Consider the following 22771-nt stretch of genomic DNA (forward strand, 5'->3'; position numbering starts at 1 on the left):
TATTTCATTAATTGATTTATGAATGACTATTAAAAACGTTTTGGTAGTTTGAAGATTTTGCATTTGCACATTTTTTGCATGAGAATTTTACATTTTAATTTAACTAAACTACTTGATATTGCTTTTGCTAATATTGGATAATCCATCTTCAACGGTCTTTGTAATAAAGGCCGTTCATAAGCCAGTCGTTTTAAACCCATTAAAATAAAAATTATGCAACGGCAGGAAAACAAACAAAAAACTAAATATTTAAGTATGAATGGAAAACAAACTTTTTAACCATCGTAACTTTAATTTGCCTTAATAGAAAGATAACAATTTATATTTTTTATTTAAAGTATATTTATCTTAGATCAATTGTCTTCACTGTACAATATTATTTTATATTTAATAAAATGTCATTTGGATTTTTAAGGAAAAGTAAAGAATGTGTTGTTGTCAATTATCAGCAAAAAACTGGAAATTGTAATTTGCTAAGAAAACTCCAGTTGGTACATCTCTAATTTGAAGACAATGTTTTTGGACATTAATGACGGATAATATCCTGACACTTTATCAACAGAGCGATTAATTAACCACGCCTTAAATGTTAAAATGTGCAACAGATAGAGAGAATGAAGAAGAACAAGGCGCTCCATCATCCTGTTTTATTCACATCAGGTTTGAAGAATTCAAGACATTTTGGATTCTCAGACATGCAGCCAGACTCATCCACACACACTCACTCACACTCACACACACACACTCACTCTCTCACACACACACACACACACACACTCTCTCACACACACTCTCACACACACACAGTGGTATGGTAGGCACACTGTAGTGGAGCTCCGATGTGTCGTCTGACAGTCAAAAGTAGGCACTTCTGAAGCAGTGAGGAGAATCCCTGTCCGTAGGGAGCTGCAGTCACATCACACTCTTTTGATCTTAAATCTCTGCCAGAACATTTAGGCAGTTAGTTTCTGAGAACAGCTGTTGTAGTTTCATAAATCTCAGGATAACAGGATGTCCCTGTATTAAAGTACTTCAGCAGTTAATGCAGTGACAATAAAGTTCTGTTCTCTCGTCATCTTCAATTATTTTAGAGCTAGACGGTAGTGTTTATATATTAGGAGCCGGATGGTGATGTGAGTGCAGCTGACAGAGGAGTTTCTTTCGCGCAGAACGACTGAATTAGCAGCAGGAAATCAGATCATTGGAGAAAATCGGATTTTTTGTTAATGTTTAAGCGAAGATCTGAAAAGAAAAATCCTAAATTTTGATGAAAATCTGAAAGGACAAAAAAAAAAAATGGAGAAAATCTGAAAAGTCGGAAAATCTTTTACATTTTTTTTGAGTTTTGGAGAATTTCTGAAAAAATCGGTTTGGATTAAATCTGACATTTTGAGAAAACCTGAAGAAAATAATCAAATGTTTGAAGAAAACCTGAAAAAAACTTCTCAAAAATCAGACGAAGACTGACCAAAAGATCCGGATCAGGGATTGGTGAAATGGGGATTCAATTTCATTATTTCTTTTGAAATGTAATACAGAAATGTTCCCTTGTATTGTTAATCCTGTTAAATGTGAAGATCTGATTTACTTAGTTGCTAAAGTACAAGTTATTTTGCAGATATTAAATAACAATTCAGTAAATTCTGGTTTTTTATGTTATATTTAATTAGACACGGTTAGGAAGGCAATGGGTTTGGGTTGCACTAAATCCTGACCCGGGCTCGTTTCAAATAAACATTTAAGTACATTTTGATGTTCCACTTATTGTCGAGTTGATGTTCTGCTGTCTATATTATCTCAACGTTTATATTATGGCCTATATAAAAGGCATAAGCACAGATTTGTTTGATTGTGGGATGAAATTGACCGCCTTATTCTGCTGCAGTAAAACGTTAAAACGTAATTCTTGATGTCCAGTTTTAAAGTTCCAGTGTAGATATTCAAATCGGATTTTCTGCTCCGTTTCGAGTCGTTTGCGCTCCGGAGGAAACAAAGGGCTCCCGCTCTGATCATGCTAAGTAAATAAACCGCAGCACGAGGAGAACAGTGCTTTGAGTCAGCAGCTGATTTTCATGCTTCATGTTCTGCAGTCTCATCGTTCAACAACACGTAGAAAAATCACCCTCGATCATCACAACCGCTGAATATCACTCGGCTGAAGAAAATGCATAATTTAGTAGAAGTGTAATTAAAGGGTTAAATCCCCAGATGAAGTGCTTTACTTTGGTAGGGACAGGATGTCGCTGAGAGTTGTGACGCGTTCACAGTCCTGATGTTTTTCGGGGAGTTAACTCTTCAATTACACATTTTTCAGATTCCTCCAGGTCTCACATCGTCTGGATTTCCAGGTCTTGAAGTCTGCAAAATATTTCTTGAGTATAAAAGTTTAAGAATCCATTTCCACCCGTCACCACAGCCCACAATCATCACATGAATGAGGTGTCGGGATAAAGAAACCTGTCGAGTCCTTCGGAGAACGAGCAGAAGGTGAACCCTGGATCCTCGGCTGTGAAGTCTGCGAAACCAGCGGCAGAAAGAAATCGTTGTGCGTTGGTGATAAAAATCTCTTCAGCCCTCCGGCGTGTGGGGGAAAAGTCCGCCGGAAGGTAGAATGCTTCCAAGACGACAGAAAAATAAATTACCCGTCTTTTCTCAAACGTTATCTACACCGTTCACTCCCACTAAAACCGTCTCTAATAATTTACTATAGCTCCTCCGTTGGATCGCACACAGTGATCAGCAGCTTTTAAGGAGGCTGTGTTACTCGATAACAGTTTCTAAGGTGGAGCTCAGGAAGCCCCCGGCTTTGTGTGTTTTGGTCCCTCCGGGCTTCCTTCCCCCCTGAGGTCGTCTCCACTCTGTGTCCGGGTCGATGCTGGACGTGCCGTCTCCGTCCTCCATCACCTCTTCTGCTCCCAGATCTCCACCATGTTCAGATCCAGCCGGTCCAGGCTCTTTAGCACCTGCACGTTCTCCGTGTAGAACGCAACGTCCACCACCACCAGCCTGCAGACAGCCGGTCACATTTAAAACTGTTAGACTCGAGTTAAAGCCATTTATTGTTATAAAGAATAATTATTATCCTCTTCATGAAATCATTTTAAAAACACTCAAAACGCTCAAACATCTCCTGCTTCCAGATTCTCACTGTGGAAGTCCTCTAGTGCAGCGCTTCTCAAACTGTGGTCTGCGGGGGTACTGCAGGTGGTCCGTGGAAAAAAGCTAAATAACATCCACTTTTTATTATCAAGGCTTTTCGGGGACCACCTCATGTTGAGATGTATACGCTGCTGGAAAGAGGAGATTCCTAGCTTTCTAAGGATATCAGGTAGCGGTCGTTGGATGCGGGGGATCGCCATTTATTTGGAGCCCCCACTTTTTTGAAGCATTATTTGTTTTGAATAGTCTAATAAATATAAAATCTTTGCCAGTGTTATCAGTTGCAAGTGTGTATTTGTTGCAATAATGACGAAAACAGCCTGTGTGTGTGAGGGGCAGCGCTGTGTGTGTGTGTGTGTGGGAGAGAAGCAGCCCTGTCTGCTTATTTGAAACTTGATTTTTAGCCTAATACCGAATACTGCCGACGCGGCGTGCATACAAGATCCGTTTATTCGCCATGCATGTCAGAATCATTTCAAGTCCAGATTCAATGTGGTTTGCATAAGTGGGCTATATTTTTTGTTTCGTTTATTAATTTCAGGACAACTTTGGGAATTTTGTTATGAGTTTTGAATAGATTTTGAAAGTGGAGAGAGAGAGAGAGAGAGAGAGAGAGAGAGAGAGAGAGAGAGAGAGAGAGAGAGAGCGAGAGAGAGAGAGAGCGAGAGAGAGAAGAGAGAGAGCGAGAGAGAGAGAAGAGAGAGAGAGCGAGAGAGAGCGAGAGAGAGCGAGAGAGCGAGAGAGAGCGAGAGAAAGAGCGAGAGAGAAAGAGCGAGAGAGAGAGAGCGAGCGAGAGAGCGAGAGAGAGAGCGAGAGAGAGAGAGCGAGAGAGAGAGAGCGAGAGAGAAAGAGAGAGCGAGAAAGAGAGAGCGAGAGAGCGCGAGAAAGAGAGCGAGAGAGAGAAAGGAGAGAGAGAGAAAGAGAGAGGAGAGAGAGAGAAAGAGAGAGCGAGAGAGAGAAAGAGAGAGCGAGAGAGAGAAAGAGAGAGCGCGAGAAAGAGAGCGAGAGAGAGAAAGCGCGAGAGAGAGAGAGAGAGAGAAAGAGAGAGCGAGAGAGAAAGAGAGAGCGCGAGAAAGAGAGAGCGCGAGAAAGAGAGCGAGAGAGAGAAAGAGAGAGAGAAAGAGAGAGAGCGAGAGAGAGAAAGAGAGCGAGAGCGAGAGAGAGAAAGAGAGAGAGCGAGAGAGAGAGAGAAAGAGAGAGCGAGAGAGAGAAAGAGAGAGAGAAAGAGAGAGCGCGAGAAAGAGAGGGACACCGCTCACTGAAGTATCAGAAAGGCTTCAATTTACTTTCGATTGTCTTTAATTAACTATAAAAAAAGATCGGCGTTTTAACACTACGTTTATATATGTACCTCTTTTCACCCTCTGTCTGAAACCAGAGTCTGCTCTGATTGGTACGCTGGCCGGCTTAGAGATGTCCCGCCCCTTAGCCTATCACGTACAATGTGTTGGAGCGCCATGGTGATGTCACCGTGTGATCTATGTGATGGTTCTTGGAGCTCAACACGCCAAATATATAAAACCAATATATATATAAATACATATATATGTATATAAACCAAATACATGTGTTTTATCTTCAGGCAGGAAATGAGTTGATAGTCATTGAGTGCGTGTTACCCGTTCTGAGGTCCTCCGTCGTTAACGACCCCGAGTCGAGAGAGCTGCCTCTTCAGGTGTAGCTTAAAACTGGCATTAATCCTCAGAAACAACATCTGCACAGAAACACAGAAGCACACATCTGTCTGAGACGCAAACCAACTCACAGAAACGCAGCACATGGTGACACATTGCGTCGTCATGTGAACGGAGACGGCGTCTCACCTGCGTCTGCTCCTCAGGAAGGAGCTCAGAAATGGCTTCGTGCATCTTCGCCATCTGTTTGCAGACGGTTCTGAAAACAGCCGAGGGCATCGGAGCCTTCACTTCATACTGAGGACACACACACACACACACACACACACACACACACACACACACACACACACACACACACACACACACACACACACACACACACACACACACACACACACAGAGATGACTACACACACATATGTAATGCTCACGTCAGAGGATAAGCGTTCAAACCCGCGCTCACCTTCGACAGAACCTTCTCCGACAGGCTGTCCATGATGGCCACCAGCTTGGCAGAGACCTCCGCTATGTGGTCGTTGTAGTCCTGCAGAGCAGAAAGACATTTGAACAAAACGACTTTTAGATCTTAGAATAAAAACACATGGATGGATTGTAGGTCAGTACAAATATGATTTACTTTGAATTGAGTACTTCCTTTTCTACTCTTCTACATTCCCTCCTTCCTGTCCCGTGAACCAATCATATCTCTCTGTGAGCGTTACCTTGGTGATGTGGTCGAAGTGTCTGAGCACGCTGTACTGTTTGGGCTGCAGTTTGGTCTCAAAGTGAGCTCTGATGACGGGAATGTACTGAACCACCAGCTGCAGGCAGCGGGAGGCTAACGCTACACACACACACACACACACACAACAAACACAGCATAAATTAGACAGCAGAATCAACACTTCGCAATAATTAGCACCTCTATTTCCAGTATTGAAAGCTCCTCTACAGGCGGTGATCTGAGTGTGTGTGTGTGTGTGTGTGTGTGTGTGTGTGTGTGTGTGTGTGTGTGTGTGTGTGTGTGTGTGTGTGTGTGTGTGTGTGTGTGTGTGTGTGTGTGTGTGTGTGTGTGTGTGTGTGTGTGTGTGTGTGTGTGTGTGTACCAAGGTTTTTGGTGGTGATGGTCTTCAGGCCGACGACCTGCAGAGCTCCGGCTCCCAGAACCAGCTGGCAGCTCCGAGAGTTGAAGTGCTGCAGAAACCACAGAAGAAGAACTACTTTTAAAACACGATGCTAAGCTAACGGTGTGCAGCTGCTACGGGGCAGGACACATCACTTTTAGAAATAAAAATACAACTTAAGATAAGATAAGACGGATACAATGAATATATCAATTCATTAAAATGATATAAAGCAGTTTAACTTCTAAATAAGGAATGAATGAAATCTTGAGGAGGCTCTGACCTTGAGGAGGTCGGACAGACGGGTCAGCATGTCGGTGGCGATGGATGGGATGTCGTTGACACACTGACAGTATTCCAGAAAGATCCGGATCAGCAGCAGCACCGTCCTGTTGCAACAGTTCACACCGTATGTCAATATCTCAGACTTTAATTCCAGGTCGTCGTTTAAGACGAGGATTGAACGATTAGTTTTAAGTTATGAAACATGAACGCTGCGGTGATCACGAACCCGACGACGGCGTATTTCTGCCCGTTGACGAACAGAAACTCTGTGGGCTTCCTGTCCTCCGCACCTGCACACAGAACACAACGATACCGACATTTATACAATACTGGTAGATCTGAGAAGTGACATCTCTTAGCTGATCAGGTTATTGATAACCTCGTGTTTCCCGTCTGATGGCAAAGTCAGAGGTTAATTGTTCTACACTGAAGACATTTTATTAAATATGTATCCAAGACTTCTTCTGGGTCTTTTCATTCCGAGTCTGTTTGAGAGCAAGCACCCAATCAAGAGTCTACTATTCACTGGTCACATGTGGCACCAGTTTCCTTCTTGGACAGCAATAAGCGGAACCAGAGGGGGTGCAGGGCGCTGAAGTGTGGGGGTTTCGTGGACCTGGGATTTTGCGCTCCGGTAGAGTTATCCTTCCGTCAGCGATGGAGTTCACCAGATCCTGGAACTCAGCGGGAACCTCCGCCTGCTTCCAGCGCTCGTTATCCAGGAGGAGGCTGCAAAACAACAACAGACAACAGACGTCAGACACCAGGCCGTCGTAGCCCCTCGGTCTGGCCGTTTTGCCCCACAAATAATTGTCCGTCCTCCGGCCACCGTGGCCTTTGGGCCCTCGCGCCGTTAACAGGTGCTTTGAAAGCGTCAGAACGGGTTTCTGAACTGCGTTATGCTGCGTTCACAACGGACGCGATGCGAATACTCGTATTGCTCCAACCGCTGGAGTTTCACCGCGGCTGTCAGCTGTGTTTACTCCTCTCCTTCAAACAGGACGAGCTGGAGAGGGGGCGGGGCTTATCTCCATGTAAATACTGTGGTGGAAACCAACTACGACCAAATTAACATATTGTAATACACGTTTCAAAATGATGCCGAAGTAACTACATACTGATACCGGTTAGTAAAAACCATGCTTTAATGCTTTGACAAGTGTGCAGACAGACGGCAGGCGAAACCTTTTAAAATGCGTGTTTTGTGAATGGAGATTTGATCGATCGGGCTAAACTAACGTTGTAGCTGCTCCGTCCAAACTCACAACAACGTCCTAAAGACAGAATTAAAGCAGCGACTGTATTCGTCATGACAGTCTGTGGTTTGTACTTGTTTAACTTTTGTCCAGTTTCTGAACAGATATGAGGAGCTGTGAGGAGTTGATTAAAGAGACACACATGCATCAAAGTATTGCTTGTTCCTACAGTTGGATGTTGGAGCTTCACAGTGCACTGCTGAATGATGTGTGCAGAGTTTGACCCTTGAAGGCGGTTTCTTCTGAAATGGAATATATTTGTTACATATTAATAGAATTTTAGATTTCATTTCAGATTTGTGAATGGGAGAAGTAGTAGATGGAAAACATACCAAACACTAATTATTCAAAGTAAAGTATTTCCTTTTAGATGATAAGGAGGCACACGCCTATATGATGATACGATTATTGATATTAAAAAAGTGATTTGTTTTTTGTCGTTAGAAAGTGAAGTTATTTATTTGTAAGCTCCAAATCCTAATTGTTCCCTCAAAGGCCTTTCCGCCCTGAAAACATGTGTGACACCAAAGGCCAAATGGCCTCGCCCTTAACATGACGAAAATCCAAGCCTGACCAGGGCCCTTTCTTATTTCACTCCTCGGTCCTCCGGTAGTGACCCGGAAATGGATTTCAGCGCGCCATGTTGAAGGACATCTCATTTCTCTAAATGCACACCGAGCATCGAACACCGAGGAGGCTCTCTGGAGGAGCTCTAACCGAATAACTGATGGATCCTCCGTGGATGTATTTCCGGCAACAGTGATGTTTGAAGAGGCGTGACGCACGCCGGACTGATCTCAGCCAATGAGAGCTCGGCATGCATCCCCTGGATATTATTAGTTACGCTATTATGAGAGTGCTCTCATACTTGTTTGAATCTGAAATTGTATATTATTTATATAAATATATATATGTGTGACGAAGGTAACTTATAATGTGTATTATTTCACGTAAATGTCTTATTTAAAAAATGTAAAGCCCCTTTCAAAGAGCTTTACATTAAGAAACATGCAGCATCTCATCGTACCATAGTCACTTTGTGAGTTCTGACACACCGGGGACACATTTATGCATACAAGACATCACAAAGTGCATTTTGGATAATAGGTGACCTTTATAAAAACGTGATAACCGTTTTCTTGCTCAGTAGTTTAAGAAAGCGGAGGTTGTAAATCATATTCTCTCCCGTGTGCTGTAATCTTCCCGTCTGTGTTTCTGCTAACCTGAGTTTGGTCTTGCGCTCCTCGTGGAAGCGGTGCACGAAGCGGTTGGCCTGGCTCTGCAGCGCCCCCCGCAGCGAGGCGATCCTCCGCCCGCTCAGATCCTCCGTGTCCCGCACGAACCCCTCCACCGTCTGAGAGAGCAGCACGAAGTCCGCCGAGCTGAGGCGCTCCAGAGAGCCGTCCTGTGGAGACAGAGGGAAGCTTCACGGACAGTGTTTCCAGAGAGGGCAAAAGTACACATCCTTTCCTCAAGTAGAAGTACAGATACTCGTGTTTAAAAATACTCTGGTGAAAGTAGAAGTACTGACTAAACTTCTTTACTCAAGTCAAAGTAAAGAGGCTTTGAAGTGTACTTCAGTAAAAAGTACCCATAGCTAGCAGCTGCTTTAAAGAGTACCTGACCTCCCTTTATATTAACAGAACAATAATGTCATTGTTAGCTAATGAATGTTTCCATGCCGACCAACGGCAACATGACAACGTTTCCATTGGTCCCTCTTCTTTAGAGAAGACCAGGAAGTGATGGATACACGGATCGTGTTCAACGTACAGGTATTTGAGTTCAACATGTAAGAAGTAGAAAGTACAGGTATTTGTGTTCAACATGTAAGAAGTAGAAAGTACAGGTATTTGAGTTCAACATGTGAGAAGTAGAAAGTACAGGTATTTGAGTTCAACATGTAAGAAGTAGAAAGTACAGGTATTTGAGTTCAACATGTAAGAAGTAGAAAGTACAGGTATTTGTGTTCAACATGTAAGAAGTAGAAAGTACAGGTATTTGAGTTCAACATGTGAGAAGTAGAAAGTACAGGTATTTGTGTTCAACATGTAAGAAGTAGAAAGTACAGGTATTTGAGTTCAACATGTAAGAAGTCGAAAGTACAGGTATTTGTGTTCAAAATGTAAGAAGTCAAAGTAAAAAGTAGTGGAGTAAAGTACTGATACCATAAAAATGCACTTAAGTACAGTAACGAAGTATTTGTACTCCACTACTTCCCACCTCTGGCATTTCCTTATTGCATTATTAACTCCTCCTCAGGTTGTGTACCTTGGCCCTGGCGGTGAGCACTTTGACGCAGCGGTCGTGGCTCACGTCGGAGGCCGTGTGCAGAAGCTCCTGCAGCGTGTTCGTCACTCTGTTCAGCTCCAGGTCGGACGGCATCATGTTCTCACCGGACCTGAACACACACACACACTTACAGTCTGAGACTTTCACACACACCTGAACATCCCCCTGTCATTATAATCGCCACCATCAAACCTTAAATAAGGGCAGACAGCTTAACAGATTTGCACTTGTTGTTCGAGGACACAAAATATGTCAGTAAATACGACTGAGACTACTCAACGCCATCACACCCAACATTAGCCGCCTTCAGCTTAACGACATGAAGTCATGCGACCGCGCTGTCGTTCCTATAGCTTAGCGTTAACTTTTGGACATTTAATTTATGCTTCGTAAATCATAAAAGTGGAGATAATCCTGTGCCTTTGCCAACTTTTTTCTACAATATTTCAAAATAAAATGGAAAAATCTCTTATTTCTTTGTTTCGGAAACCTGGGAAATGCTAACTTGCGGGCCAGCCGACAAACAAACATCATAGCTGCACCACGGTATAAGCACTTAGCATCTCTTAATCAAACTGGACGCCTAGAAGGCTCTTAAATGTCAAAACAGAAATGGAGAACTCTTGAGTATCTTACATGTAGCTCTGCTCGCGGCTGACGGAGGTCTCTGTGTATCCAGAGGCGGAGTCCCTCTGCTGGAGCCTCGCCCCCCCCACCGAGCTCTGGTCCTGGAGCCTCGCCCCCCCCCACCGAGCTCTGGTCCTGGAGCCTCGCCCCCCCCACAGAGCTCTGGTCCTGGAGCCCCTGCTGGGCCTCGTTCAGAGCGTCGCTGATGAACAGCCCCTCGTGGGTGAGGTAGGCCAGCTCCGCCCCCCCCCCCTGAAGAAGCTCCGGGCCGGGGGGGCCCTCCTGAACTAAAGCGGCTTCCTCCAGGAGGCGGAGCTTCTGCGTCGATGCCAGAACCTCCAGAACCACGTTTTTAATCACGGTCTGAGTGGCCTGAAACGCACAGCAAGGGAATAAAAGACACAGACGGGTTTTAAAGGTCTCCTATTATACTAGTTTTAGGCTTATAAAATGGGTCTCGGATATATAAAAAAACATCTCTATGAAGTGTTTTACTCAAGATACCCAACAGATCACCCACACTAGCCCTGCCTCATCCCCCTCTATTTCAGCCCTGTTAGAGAAGTGCTGATTCTGGGTCCGTAGCTTTAAAAAAAAAATGCATGCAGGAGAATTCTACCCAGATACTCAGCTTTTTGACACATACTCTCTCCAGTACAGGTTAGCTCTGAGTGTTAGCGATGCTCGCTAATGTAAACAAAGACCATATTACGTCCAAACCACGTTGTGCATTGTTTCTGATAGCGAATCTATCGTTTCTAATATGGTCTTTTTGAGATATTACGTCGGACGCAAATCTGGATCAGCTGCGTTGTTCCCACGTTTTTAGAGATGTGGGTACGGAGGAAAAGAGAGGGTTTTATTTTCTGACGCTGCGTGAGTTCCCTGACACACCGGGGACACATGTCTATGTATAGAAGACATACAGATAAGTCTGCATGCAAATGTTGCCTGATGGGAGAGCTTTAAAGTCTTTTTCTGAATCGCAGCACATTGTGACTCAGCAGCTGAGATCAGACTCACCTTGATCCGCTGCAGGAAGAGGAGGAAACTCTCAAAGACGCTTTTCAGCAGCTCGAACCACTGAGGGAACGTCATCAGACGGGTCTGGTCCGCAACCCTTCAGACACACACATTTCACATAAAGTTAATAAAGATAATACACCTGTATGTATACTAAGCACATGAACACTCTTTATATACAGCCCTTTACTTGAGAATTCCCCTTATCCAACGTTATACTGAGAGCTTTAGACACCTTTCAGATGCCACTGTGCATCCTCTTCCTGTCCAGCGTAAACCATGCATCTCCAGATGTGTTGATTTTAAAAGTTTGTGATGAACTGCAAGATGAAGTTTGCCTTTATGTGTTGAGAAAAATCTAAAAAAAAAGATCCAATTTCGCTAACTAAATAAACAATCTAAAGTAAAAACTAGTTAAAGGTGGGGTAGGTAAGAATGGAGAAACCTGCTCGAGTGCGCTAGAATTTGAAAGTACACAGCCGGAAAAAATCTGCCCCTTCCTTCAGACTTCCTCACAGAGCCCCTCCTCCAACACACGAACGCGCACATGACCAATGAGGGCACGAGATAAGTGTGTGCCCAGATGGAAGGCTGACAGGCAGGTAGGCCATCCAATCCGTTTAGCCGGGCCGGCTCAGATGATTGGTCGTGCTTTTTACAGCGCCACGGCTTCCACAGATGAGGTTTTTTTTAATGGATTTATTGTCAAAGCACTTCAGATATTCATTGCTATCGGGATGTTAAGAGCATTCCATGGAATATAACAAGTGTTTCTGAAGTGAATTACCTACCCCACCTTTAAGTGTAAAATGTTTAATGTCACAAATGTGAAAGTTGTCTAAAGATTACCCAATAATCAAACTTAAACTCAGATTCAGTGTTTCTCAGTATTCAGGTGTGAAACATGTCGTTTCATCGTGTTCTGCTCATAAAACAGCTCCGTCTTTTACGGTCAAACCAATTCTTCTGCAAGCTATTTAAAGTATCCAAAAGTCGATGCAAAATCTTGTCACAAAGATATATATATAAACTTCTATGCCGTAAAAAACCTCTCTGCTGTTACTCACTTAGTGACCACTTCAGTGTCGATGTCTTCAATTTGCAAAACATTTTCTGCCACACACTGAAAAACACACAGATTACGAGTTTTGAAATCACATAATGACTAAATGTGTGATCAGTGATTTGTAGTTTACAAAATGAAGATGTTAAGTGCCAGCAGGTGGTACCAGAGAGACGATGGCCTTCACCGCCATGATCATCTCCTCGCTGTAAATATCCAGGAAGTCGAGCTTCCTCTGCCGCAGCAGGCCGAACACCAGGGACTCCAGACGCTCCTGACACACACACACAAAGATAACACGCGCACACACAAAGATAACACACACACACACAAAAGTAACACATTTAATATTCAACAATACCAGTGCAGTTCACAAATGACTCGTGTTAATGTGGACAGGCAGCAGCGTTTCAGACGATAGGAAGTGATTTGAGATAAATTAGGATTCCTTCATCAAGCTGAAATCAAACAAATTAAACATCACAGGCAACAAATCAATAATAAGCCCCAAATTAATATAATCTTCAGTTGTGCATGAGCCAGCTGGAGACCACATTTAGACATGTGTATCGACTGATGTATAAATAATAACAGACCCCCTCCCCTTGGGGTCTCTGTGTAATTGCGTTCGGTTTATTTGTGTTTCAGGTATACATGCATCAGCGGTTAATCCACATAAAAGGTCAATTATTATTAATTTAATCCTGTTGAGGCTTTGATTATTTGAAAATATATATCTTTTTGTATTAAACACAATTTTTTTAATCACATTTACACCAAAACAAACGGAATCGCAAAATATATTGAAATTAAAAACGTTTTTTTTAAATCCAAAAATGTATAATCCGTTACGAATGTCCCGGTCTTGATGGTGATTATTTCTGAATACATTTGTTTAACTTCATAAATAAGAGAAGACGTTTTTCTTTAATCATGCTTTTAACAATATGATTTGACTGAGATAAATATTATAAATAATACATTTTAAAACATACCGCCCGGCCCAAACTCAAAGATTAGTTCCCAGCCGTCGTCAAAGCAAAAATGATTTAAATAGTTTTCATGAGTTTCTCATCCTGCTTGGAGACCACGTGGATTAAGTTGTTCCAGTTATCTTTCTGGGGCTCGTCAACGTAGGCGACGCCATAAATCATCAAACAAAATGTAATAACTCCACCCATCTGGCACTGCATGCACGTTAAAACAAGCGCTCACATGATTATCCCCACGCAAGATTTGTTATCGATCCACAAAAGAGCTTAATTCAAGCAGCAGATTTTGATTTGATTTCTTTGCATGTCTGAGTGTGTGTGTGTGTGTGTGTGTGTGTGTGTGTGTGTGTGTGTGTGTGTGTGTGTGTGTGTGTGTCACCTTCTGTGAGGCATCGTTTGGTTCATAGACCTGTGATGGGCACAGCATCCGTTAAATACAAACTACTCACATTAGTGTCTCCACAGTAAGGGCAAACGTCTGCAGCTGCACAAAAATAATGTTTTTGGTTTTCTTAGAGACTTGCGGTTTGCCGCTATGGATCAAGCAGCTGTGGAGACTACAGAGACAGGAAGTGGGATGTCATGCGGCTAAAGGCCACACGTTCTATTTAAATAGGCTTTTTATTGCCTGTGAAAATGAAAAACTAACGAATACAAACAAACACCCGTTTCTTTTCAAATGTCATTTACGAAACACAGTATAACTAAAGGCTTTAAAAGACCCTACTTAATATTTCAATATTTTCTAAATTAATCTTAAACTCCCCTCAACACATTCTGTATTTAAATCAAAACCATACGATTTATTTTGAATTGCAAATGTAATTCCTTATCAAATAGATTCTCATGAGGCCTATTCGTTTGCAACCTCTAAACATTCAATGCTATTCTCTCTCTCTTACAGTCATTTCATGTCCTTCTGTGTTTGAGGCGATAGTCAGCATCTCCGAGAACAGGGTTTTGACACAACAATGAATAAGTGTCTTTGATAGGCATGCTCGTTGATCCGACGCTCGCTCTTCTGCCGATTGGCCGAAGGCATCGCCTCTGCGGACGATCGCTCGCTGCCGATCGGCCGACGCCGCTTCTTATGACGATCGGCCGACGCTCGCTCTCTGGCCGACGGCCGAGCTCGGCTCTCGGCGATCGGCCGACGCTCGCTATTGCCGATCGGCGACGCTCGCTCTCTGCCGATCGGCCGCCGCTCGCTCTCTGACCGATCGGCCGTAACGCTCGCTCTCTGCAGATAGGCCCGACTGCTAGTCTCTGCCGATCGGCCGACGCTCGCTCTCTGGAGATCGGACGCGCTAGCTCTAGCCGATCGGACCGACGCTCGCTCTCTGCCGCTCGGCCGACGCTCGCTCATCTGCCGATCGGCCGACGCTCGCTCTCTGCCGATCGGCCGACGCTCGCTCTTCGCGATCGGCCGACCTGCTCGCTCTCTGAAGATCGGCCGACGCTCGCTCTCTGCCGATCGGCCGACGCTCGCTCTCTGCCGATCGGCCGACGCTCGCTCTCTGCCGATCGACATCGGCCGATACTCGCTCCCTGCCGACCGACAGACGCTCGCTCTCTGCCGATCGACATCGGCCGATACTCGCTCCCTGCCGACCGACAGACGCTCGCTCTCTGCCGATCGACATCGGCCGATACTCGCTCCCTGCCGACCGACAGACGCTCGCTCTCTGCCGATCGACATCGGCCGATACTCGCTCCCTGCCGACCGACATCGGCCGATAGACACTCTCTGCCGACCGATGCTCACTCTCTGCCGATTGATATCGGCCGATAGTGAGTATCGGCCGATCGATATCGGCCGATACTCACTCTCTGCCGATCGATATCGGCCGATACTCACTCACTCACTCTCTCGGTGCTCTCTAAAAATGCCGATCACGAGAGCATGACGTAAAATGATGACGTAAAAGAGAGAGAGAGAGAGAGAGGAAAAGAGAGAGAGAGGAAAAGAGAGGAAAAGAGAGAGGAAAAAGAGAGGAAAAGAGAGAGAGGAAAAAGAGAGGCTTCCGCTCGTTTCTCCCGCGTTATTCTCCAAAGTGAATGTAAACTTGAATAATGAACTTCACTTGAATGTAATAATTATGTTGGTTGTTTTTGGAAGCTCCAGTGAATGAGCATTAACTGAGTTTCAAACATCACTTAAAATGGAAGATCCCCATAGGCCCCGCCCACTCCATCGGATCGGCGATCGGCCGATACTGATTCCGGCGATCGGCCCCAAAACTGGCGATCGGAGCATCCCTAGTGTTTGAGTTTATTTAGGAGTGTTTTGACGGTACCTTGTCCAGGACGTGCGGCTCGTCCCTCAGGCAGCGGTTCAGGTCGCTGCGGGCGTACATGCTGAAGTCCTCCACCATCATCTTATCAATCAGCTTCTCCAGCTCACACAGCTGAGAGCCCAGATGTCTGAGGGACACAGAGAAGACAGACATTTAGCTTCAGTTTGTGAGGTTTCTGACTTTAAGTACACAACTTCCTGTACTTAGGCTTTAAAGGTCACATGACATGGTTTGAGTCATAATGTGACCATGTCAACAGACTAGACCAGTGTTTCTCAAACGTTTTCATACCAAGGACCACTTAACTCCACAAATATCCAAAATCACATTGTACCATTTTCAGGCGATTTGTAATCTGTTCTAGAAAAACAAACGGGTGGCAACATGTGTGATGAAGGTGTTGCGCTGGGCTATATCATGCAATCGAAAGTGAAACTTAAGCTCGCTCCATTGCGGAGATATTCCTGCGAGAGTGCGGAAAACTCAAATGTATTTATTTATTTCAAATGTGAAATGTTACCAATATACTGACGGACCACTAGGGGGCGCTCACGTACCACTAGGGGGCGCGGACCACACTTTGAGAAGCACTGGTCTAGACAGTTTAATCTAGATGTTATTGTTGATAAAAAAAAGTGTTGACATTTTTTTTTTTTTAAATAATTCAGTCACTGCACTTCATTCAATTTGAATCTCATCATGTTCGGGTGCGATGATTCAGCAGTATGTTGTTCTCATTGTGCTCACCTGTCTTTGACTGAAATGTTGGCCAAGAAAGATTAATAACAGACTCAGGAACAGCTTGAGGTATCTTTGCTTCAATTCAAAGGTCATGTCTGAATCTTAATTTCTACATTAGGCTGAAAGGAAATGCTATTGACACGAAACCTGAGTGACATTCACACACATGGGGCTTTTTGTAGGAAACTGCACTTTCAATTTGAATCTCATCATCAACTGCTGTGATGATTCAGCATTATTTCTTTTCATCTGAGCTCACCTGCCTTCAACTAAGAATAGACAAAGAAAGGTGGCCAAAAAGAGACTTTCTGTCAGCAAAAAATGTACTTAAAATAAAGGGGGAACATTTTCGTTCTAAAGCTGTTTTTTTCTTTTTCGCCTGCATACTTTGATGTACCTTTTCATTAATCAATCAATCAGGAAAACTAATAATTTCTCCCCAAAGTAAAGCAGCTTGAGTGGAAGTACGTTTGCCTCAATCAAAGGTAATGTCTGACTGAACCTGAAGGCACTAAAGCCATGCTTCTGAGGTAACGTTAAGCTCTTTTCTGCTGTAACAAAGCCCACCCCCCCCCTCACCTGAAGCTGTGGACCCCCTGCAGCTCCTGCTGGAGGACCTCCTTGGTGGTGGAGATGAGCTCCAGCGCCCCCATGAACTCAGCGGTGGAGAGCAGCAGCTGCACGGTGGGCTGCGTCTGGTGCACCGCCGCCATCAGCTTCAGTTTGTTGTGCAGCTTCACGCAGTTGTTTCGGGTCAGGTTGGTGCGCAGGGCCCTCAGAGGCCCCTGGACCGTGACCCGGTCGATGGCTGCGATGCGGCCCCGCAGCACGGCCACGGCCCGCTGAGTGTCCTGTAGACGGTCCTGGAGGTCGTGCTGAGAGGACATGGCGTGGAAAAACGCATCGGAGCGAAGAGAGATCTGCCGGGCGATGCTCACCTCCACCACGTCCAGGTAGTGGCTCAGCTGACGGGGGACACAGATGGAATCGGAGGATGAACCCCTCAGAGCACACAGCGCATGTTGCTCTCTGCTTTTTACCCATCCTAGTACTAGACAGTTCTAGGCAGCTAAAAATGTACCGTACTTTTCGGACTATAAGCCGCGACTTTTTTCCCCATTTCTTGTGTACAGCTAACGGCCACTAGGGAACCTCCTAGATCTATGGGTTTTACAGGTAGAATTAACCACCTTAAACGCTATGGGCTCTAGGACCGCTCCGCGCCCGCCACCTTTAAGCGGCGGGCTCCAGCAGGAAAAGCTGGAGGCCGGAAAAGAGTGAGACAGGTAGCGCGCCAAAGTAAAAGTGGAACCGAGAGACAGAACGAGAGCAAGACAGACGGACAATGTAGCTGCTGCGGCTCATATGCAGGTGCGCTTTATAGTCCCAAAAGTACGGTACTTAAAATAAAGGAAAATACATTTGTTCTAAAGCCGTTCTTTTTTCTTTTTCGTCTACATACTTTCAATTGTCATGCATCAAACAGCTCAGGAACATGTGTGTAACTTCTCCCACAAAGTAAAGCAGCTTAAGTGGAAGTTTCTTTGCCTCAATTAAAGGTCACGTCTGACACACAAAGCACATTGGGCTTTATGTGGAGACAAACCTCAAATTGGACAAACAATGGACTTGCTCAAGGGCAGCAGGGCAGGGCCCAGGAGGGACCTCTCCAAGTAGCAGTCCTCACTCCATATTTAGGTCTGTTCGGGGACTTGAACCGGCGCCAGCCCGAGCCCCTACTGACTGAGCCTCTGCCGACCACAGATCATTCCCTACTAAAGCCCGTGAGCTGCCGAGAGACAGAGGGAGATCACCTTCTCCTGCAGGAGCTTGGAGGACGCCACGTCTCGGCTGCTCTTCCCCCCGGCGCTGTTGAAGTGCGACCAGGGCAGCACGCTGTTGAAGGTGGAAGGATCCTCCAGAGCGAACTCGGGCTTCATGAAGATCTGCACGTGAAAAACACAACGAGGTCAAATAAAGATTCTGAGCAAAAGTGTCTATGAAAAAATTGAAAAACATTTCTATAGTAGCAATGACTTCCTAGGCAGCGCACACACAGAAGACAATGACTGCTAAGCGGTTTTAACTAAGCACAAATGAAAGGCTAAACTAATTCTGTTCAGGTTATTTTATCAGGAAACATTTTGGTGCTTTACTGACATTGGTAACCTGGGACGCACGCACATAAAATACCCATTTTCACATCTGAATACTGAGACACGGAAATGTCTAGAATAGGAAATATAACGTTTAGATAACTGAAGTCTGTGATCCAATGAAAACAGAGGAAAGCGTTACCTTCGGGACTTGTTCCAGCTCAGCTTTGGATTTGTCTAAAAACAAGGAAAGACTCTTTAGTGAAAGTGGATTAACGATGTCTCCGTCAGCCTGCTGCATGCATCAACAAGTAGACCAATCAGAGGAGTTCAACCGTCTGTTAAAAGTTACAATTCTTAAGATTGTTGTAGGTTTTTTTCAACGTTATCTGTAAAGTGCAGGTCTTGTATCGTCTTGTGACTGCTGAGAAATAAAACATTGAATACGTTTTTGTGTCCAGCTGCAGATAATCACTGTGTTGGTGTGTGTGTGTGTGTGTGTGTGTGTGTGTGTGTGTGTGTGTGTGTGTGTGTGTGTGTGTGTGTGTGTGTGTGTGTGTGTGTGTGTGTGTGTGTGTGTGTGTGTGTGTGTGTGTCATTTAGTGATGTGTGTTTCCACCGGTCATGTGAATGGAGCGGAGGCGTGTGTCGTGCAGCAGCAGCAGATTAATAATTCATACCGTGGTTGGAGTTGTTACTGGAGACCGCTTCCACATCGTCTTTGTTGGGACAGATCGTCTTGCAGCGTTCGTGGATTCTTTCTCTCTAAGAATACAACAAATATTTAGGAGTCTTGTGATGAAGCTCAACATCTAGAGGCATATTAAATCCCTGAGTAATGTGTGGGTGTACATTCTAGCACAGTTTATTGCTCTCACGGTACGTCCACACAGCAGCTTTTCAAAAATCTTGAAAATCTTGGAGCTGGGCGTGTCTGACAGCTTGGGGATTTTTTGCGAGCAACGCGACCAACAACCAATCACATGAATCTCCCACCCCCGACATACAAAGCAAAAAACCCCGGGGGTTTTATGCGAGCAATATGTATATGTATATGTATATATATATATATATATATATATATATATAAACTCCCCAAACAGACGAAAACCAGTTTCCCCCACTGTCTCTGCCACCTCCCTCCATGCCTGGTTCCTCCGGTTTGTATCCCGGTAATAGTTCTGGTCGTAAAGAACCGGGTGATTTGCTACCGTAATTCCTCGTTTGGAATATGAGGAAATGAACTGCGGTCTGGTTCTCCCTGCTTACACGCGGTTTGATTGGCTAGCGCTTCCAGCTCAGCTTCAAAAGTTGAACATTGCTCAACTTTTGAATCCTGGACATCCTGGACATCCTGGAAATCTTCGCTTCGCTCCCCCACAATGCAGTTCGGGGAAAAGCGAGGCAAAGTGACGTCATCCCCATTCAAAGTCAACGGGCAGAGAAGCGATGGAAGTTGCTTCTGAAGCTGCTGTGTGGACGTACCGTAATACCTTGATATTTGCCAACTACGATGCTCAACAGCTCGCTTAACGGAACTTTGACGCTGGTATCAGTTTCCCACCAATCACGGGAGTATTGTGTGTAGAAAGTATTGAGTTATATTTCTCACGCTACCTAACATCCATGAAGGCAACATGACAGAGGGAGGCCTGTCACTCAGGAAGCCAAACTACTCTTTGCTAAGCCCCGCCCCCCCCCCAAGCAACATCAGGGCCAAAAGTCTGAAAGCGAAAAAAAATGATCTGAAGGTGAAAAACGATCTGAAGGTGAAAAACGATCTGAAGGTGAAAAGCGATGTGAAACCTGAAAATACAAGATTTGAAACTGAAAAAATTATTGTTTTGAATCTGAAAAATCTGCAACTGAAAAAAATATGGATTCAAATATCAAAATATGTATAAAAGTGAAATCTGAAAATAAATATTTTATTCAAAAAAAAAATGGCTGAACTGAATCAAAATAATATTCAACCTGAAAAATTATTTCATTAAATACTTATTTTTATTTTGAATACATCATTGTATTTTTCAAAGTTCAGGATAAAAACTTGAACTTTCAAATAAATTGTATTTTTTTGAATGATCAAAACTTATGACCCTGAAATAGCTCCACATGGTTGGGCCTGAGGGTGGCGCTCTACACTTCCTGTTCCAAAGGAGAACACACTTTGAAGGACTAAGGAGGGAACGTCCTGTCCTGTTGTTCCATTGTCTGACAGACGTCATACTGAAACCTGAAGGAGGACATGAACGCACTGAGATAAGTGAGTGGGGACGTCAGGGACATTTCCACAACCTTAAGAGCTCTTACAGAAACCCAAAGGCGTCACGTGGCAACGTCTAAAGTCTGAGGATTTTAATAACCCATTTCTAACTTGTATTTCCGTATACAGCCATGAGGAAGTGAATATAAACAGGTCAGTAATACAGAAAGTACAGAAATAAGGAATCAAAAGCTGCTGCAGTTTTCTGAAAGGGGACATTTCCCCCTTTCAGAAAACTTTTCAGATGCTGAATGCACATGATCAAAGACAGAAACGTGTTCCCCACGAGAAAGCTGTTTCCCCTCAGGTTGACATTCATAAAGATTTATAAAGAAATAAAAGCAGGAATCATATCCAGCCGAGCAGAAGGAACACAGATGCCTCCATGTTTGAGGCTCCTCCTCTCTCTGTGTGTGTGTGTGTGTGTGTGTGTGTGTGTGTGTGTGTGTGTGTGTGTGTGTGGTGTGTGTGTGTGTGTGTGTGTGTGTGTGTGTGTGTGTGTGTGTGTGTGTGGTGTGTGTGTGTGTGTGTGTGTGTGTGTGTGTGTGTGTGTGTGTGTGTGTGTGTGTGTGTGTGTGTGTGTGTGTGTGTGTGTGTGTGTGTGTGTGTGTGTGTGTGTGTGTGTGTGTGTGTGTGTGTGTGTGTGTGTGTGTGTGTGTGTGTGTGTGTGTGTGTGTGTGTGTGTGTGTGTGTGTGTGTGTGTGTGTGTGTGTGTGTGTGTGTGTGTGTGTGACGCCACAGAAGCATCATCAATAATAAAAAGACCAAACTGGGAAACTGCTCCGACAGTTGTTTCAGACATTCGTCACGTATTAAGAAAATGTTAAATCCTTTGTGACTAATTACTGTGAACAAAAAAAAATACATACAAAAATAATAAAGATTAATAAAATATATAAATAAATAATAAAAATATGTTCAAAGATTAATCTGAAAGAAATGAAGTTGGTCCACTTTGTAAGGGGACGTTGGACAAATCAAGTGTATATCTTACAAAGAGGTATTGTTTTTAGTCGCTCTCTTCTTCCCAGGACATTGTTTCCTCGCCTGATGCATGCTGGGGGTTTTAAAACAAAGTTTGTTATCGTCGTTTATTTTGAGGATTCAGGGAGATGTTATATGCTTCTTGTAATCCCATGGCACTTAGATCTGATCAGACATTTTAATTTCCAAAGATATCACAAATAAAAAACGGCCCATTCTGTGTTTTATATATTAACCCTTATATTTAACTTTTGTTGTTGTACATTGTCAATGTTTATTAATACATATTTAACGGGGTTTTTATCCCCAACGACGACTCCTTTCAGTTGTTGTGCATATTAGAATAAATAAATGATTGCAACTTGTCAACAAGAGGGACATGCTACACCCAATCAGGAACGAGTTGCACCACAATTACCGCGGGTCTCCCGGGCAACACATTTGTTGCAATAGGAATTAATGCACAACTACATTACGACAACATTTGAAACATCAGTTCTTCCTAATTTTCCTCAATTGTTCATATTTGGTTTATTAAAATAATTATATTGTGGTCATTGTTAAAAAATGTCTGCTATTATCAGTATCATGAGTATATTATTATTTGTATAATGCGCGTTCTGCCTTCCTGTCATTAGGAGTTGGCATGTCATGGCTATGCAACAGATTAGAACCGTCCTCATCCTAAACTGCTGGGACGTTTACCTTTATATGTTCTGCTCGTCAGCTGGTCGGCATTGACGTACAGAGCCGACAGAAGACCTTGTTTATGTTGGCCTCATATTGAAGCCAACTCCATCGATCAAGCTGAAACTTTCTCTCCCTCTTCTTCTCACGCCCCCCGTCCCTCTCCTTTAACTCCTCCGGTGACTTTCTTTTATTTGAAGATTGTTTTTTGCTCGGCGCTTGGCCGGTTACCCCAGGTATTA

General features: G+C 44.0%; 1 protein-coding gene across 1 annotated transcript in view; it reads right to left on the minus strand.

Annotated features, from left to right (window-relative positions):
• Nucleotides 1-633: 633 nt before the first annotated feature.
• vps54 (VPS54 subunit of GARP complex) overlaps nucleotides 634-22771 on the minus strand; it is a 28838-nt gene continuing 6700 nt past the window's right edge. The window contains exons 4-24 of the mRNA XM_034079155.2: nucleotides 19273-19357; nucleotides 18795-18829; nucleotides 18311-18442; nucleotides 17076-17461; nucleotides 15756-15882; nucleotides 12633-12740; nucleotides 12471-12526; nucleotides 11404-11500; nucleotides 10536-10752; nucleotides 10390-10489; nucleotides 9733-9862; nucleotides 8685-8866; nucleotides 6822-6934; nucleotides 6432-6495; nucleotides 6204-6309; nucleotides 5903-5990; nucleotides 5519-5640; nucleotides 5260-5340; nucleotides 4983-5090; nucleotides 4779-4873; nucleotides 634-3006 (exon numbers count right to left, since the gene is read on the minus strand). Coding sequence (XP_033935046.1) covers nucleotides 2901-3006; nucleotides 4779-4873; nucleotides 4983-5090; nucleotides 5260-5340; nucleotides 5519-5640; nucleotides 5903-5990; nucleotides 6204-6309; nucleotides 6432-6495; nucleotides 6822-6934; nucleotides 8685-8866; nucleotides 9733-9862; nucleotides 10390-10489; nucleotides 10536-10752; nucleotides 11404-11500; nucleotides 12471-12526; nucleotides 12633-12740; nucleotides 15756-15882; nucleotides 17076-17461; nucleotides 18311-18442; nucleotides 18795-18829; nucleotides 19273-19357 — 2538 coding nt within the window. The 3' untranslated portion in view covers nucleotides 634-2900. The remainder of the gene's footprint in view (nucleotides 3007-4778; nucleotides 4874-4982; nucleotides 5091-5259; nucleotides 5341-5518; nucleotides 5641-5902; nucleotides 5991-6203; nucleotides 6310-6431; nucleotides 6496-6821; nucleotides 6935-8684; nucleotides 8867-9732; nucleotides 9863-10389; nucleotides 10490-10535; nucleotides 10753-11403; nucleotides 11501-12470; nucleotides 12527-12632; nucleotides 12741-15755; nucleotides 15883-17075; nucleotides 17462-18310; nucleotides 18443-18794; nucleotides 18830-19272; nucleotides 19358-22771) is intronic.

Source organism: Pseudochaenichthys georgianus, unplaced genomic scaffold (assembly GCF_902827115.2).
Source record: "Pseudochaenichthys georgianus unplaced genomic scaffold, fPseGeo1.2 scaffold_554_arrow_ctg1, whole genome shotgun sequence".
NCBI lineage: Eukaryota > Metazoa > Chordata > Actinopteri > Perciformes > Channichthyidae > Pseudochaenichthys > Pseudochaenichthys georgianus.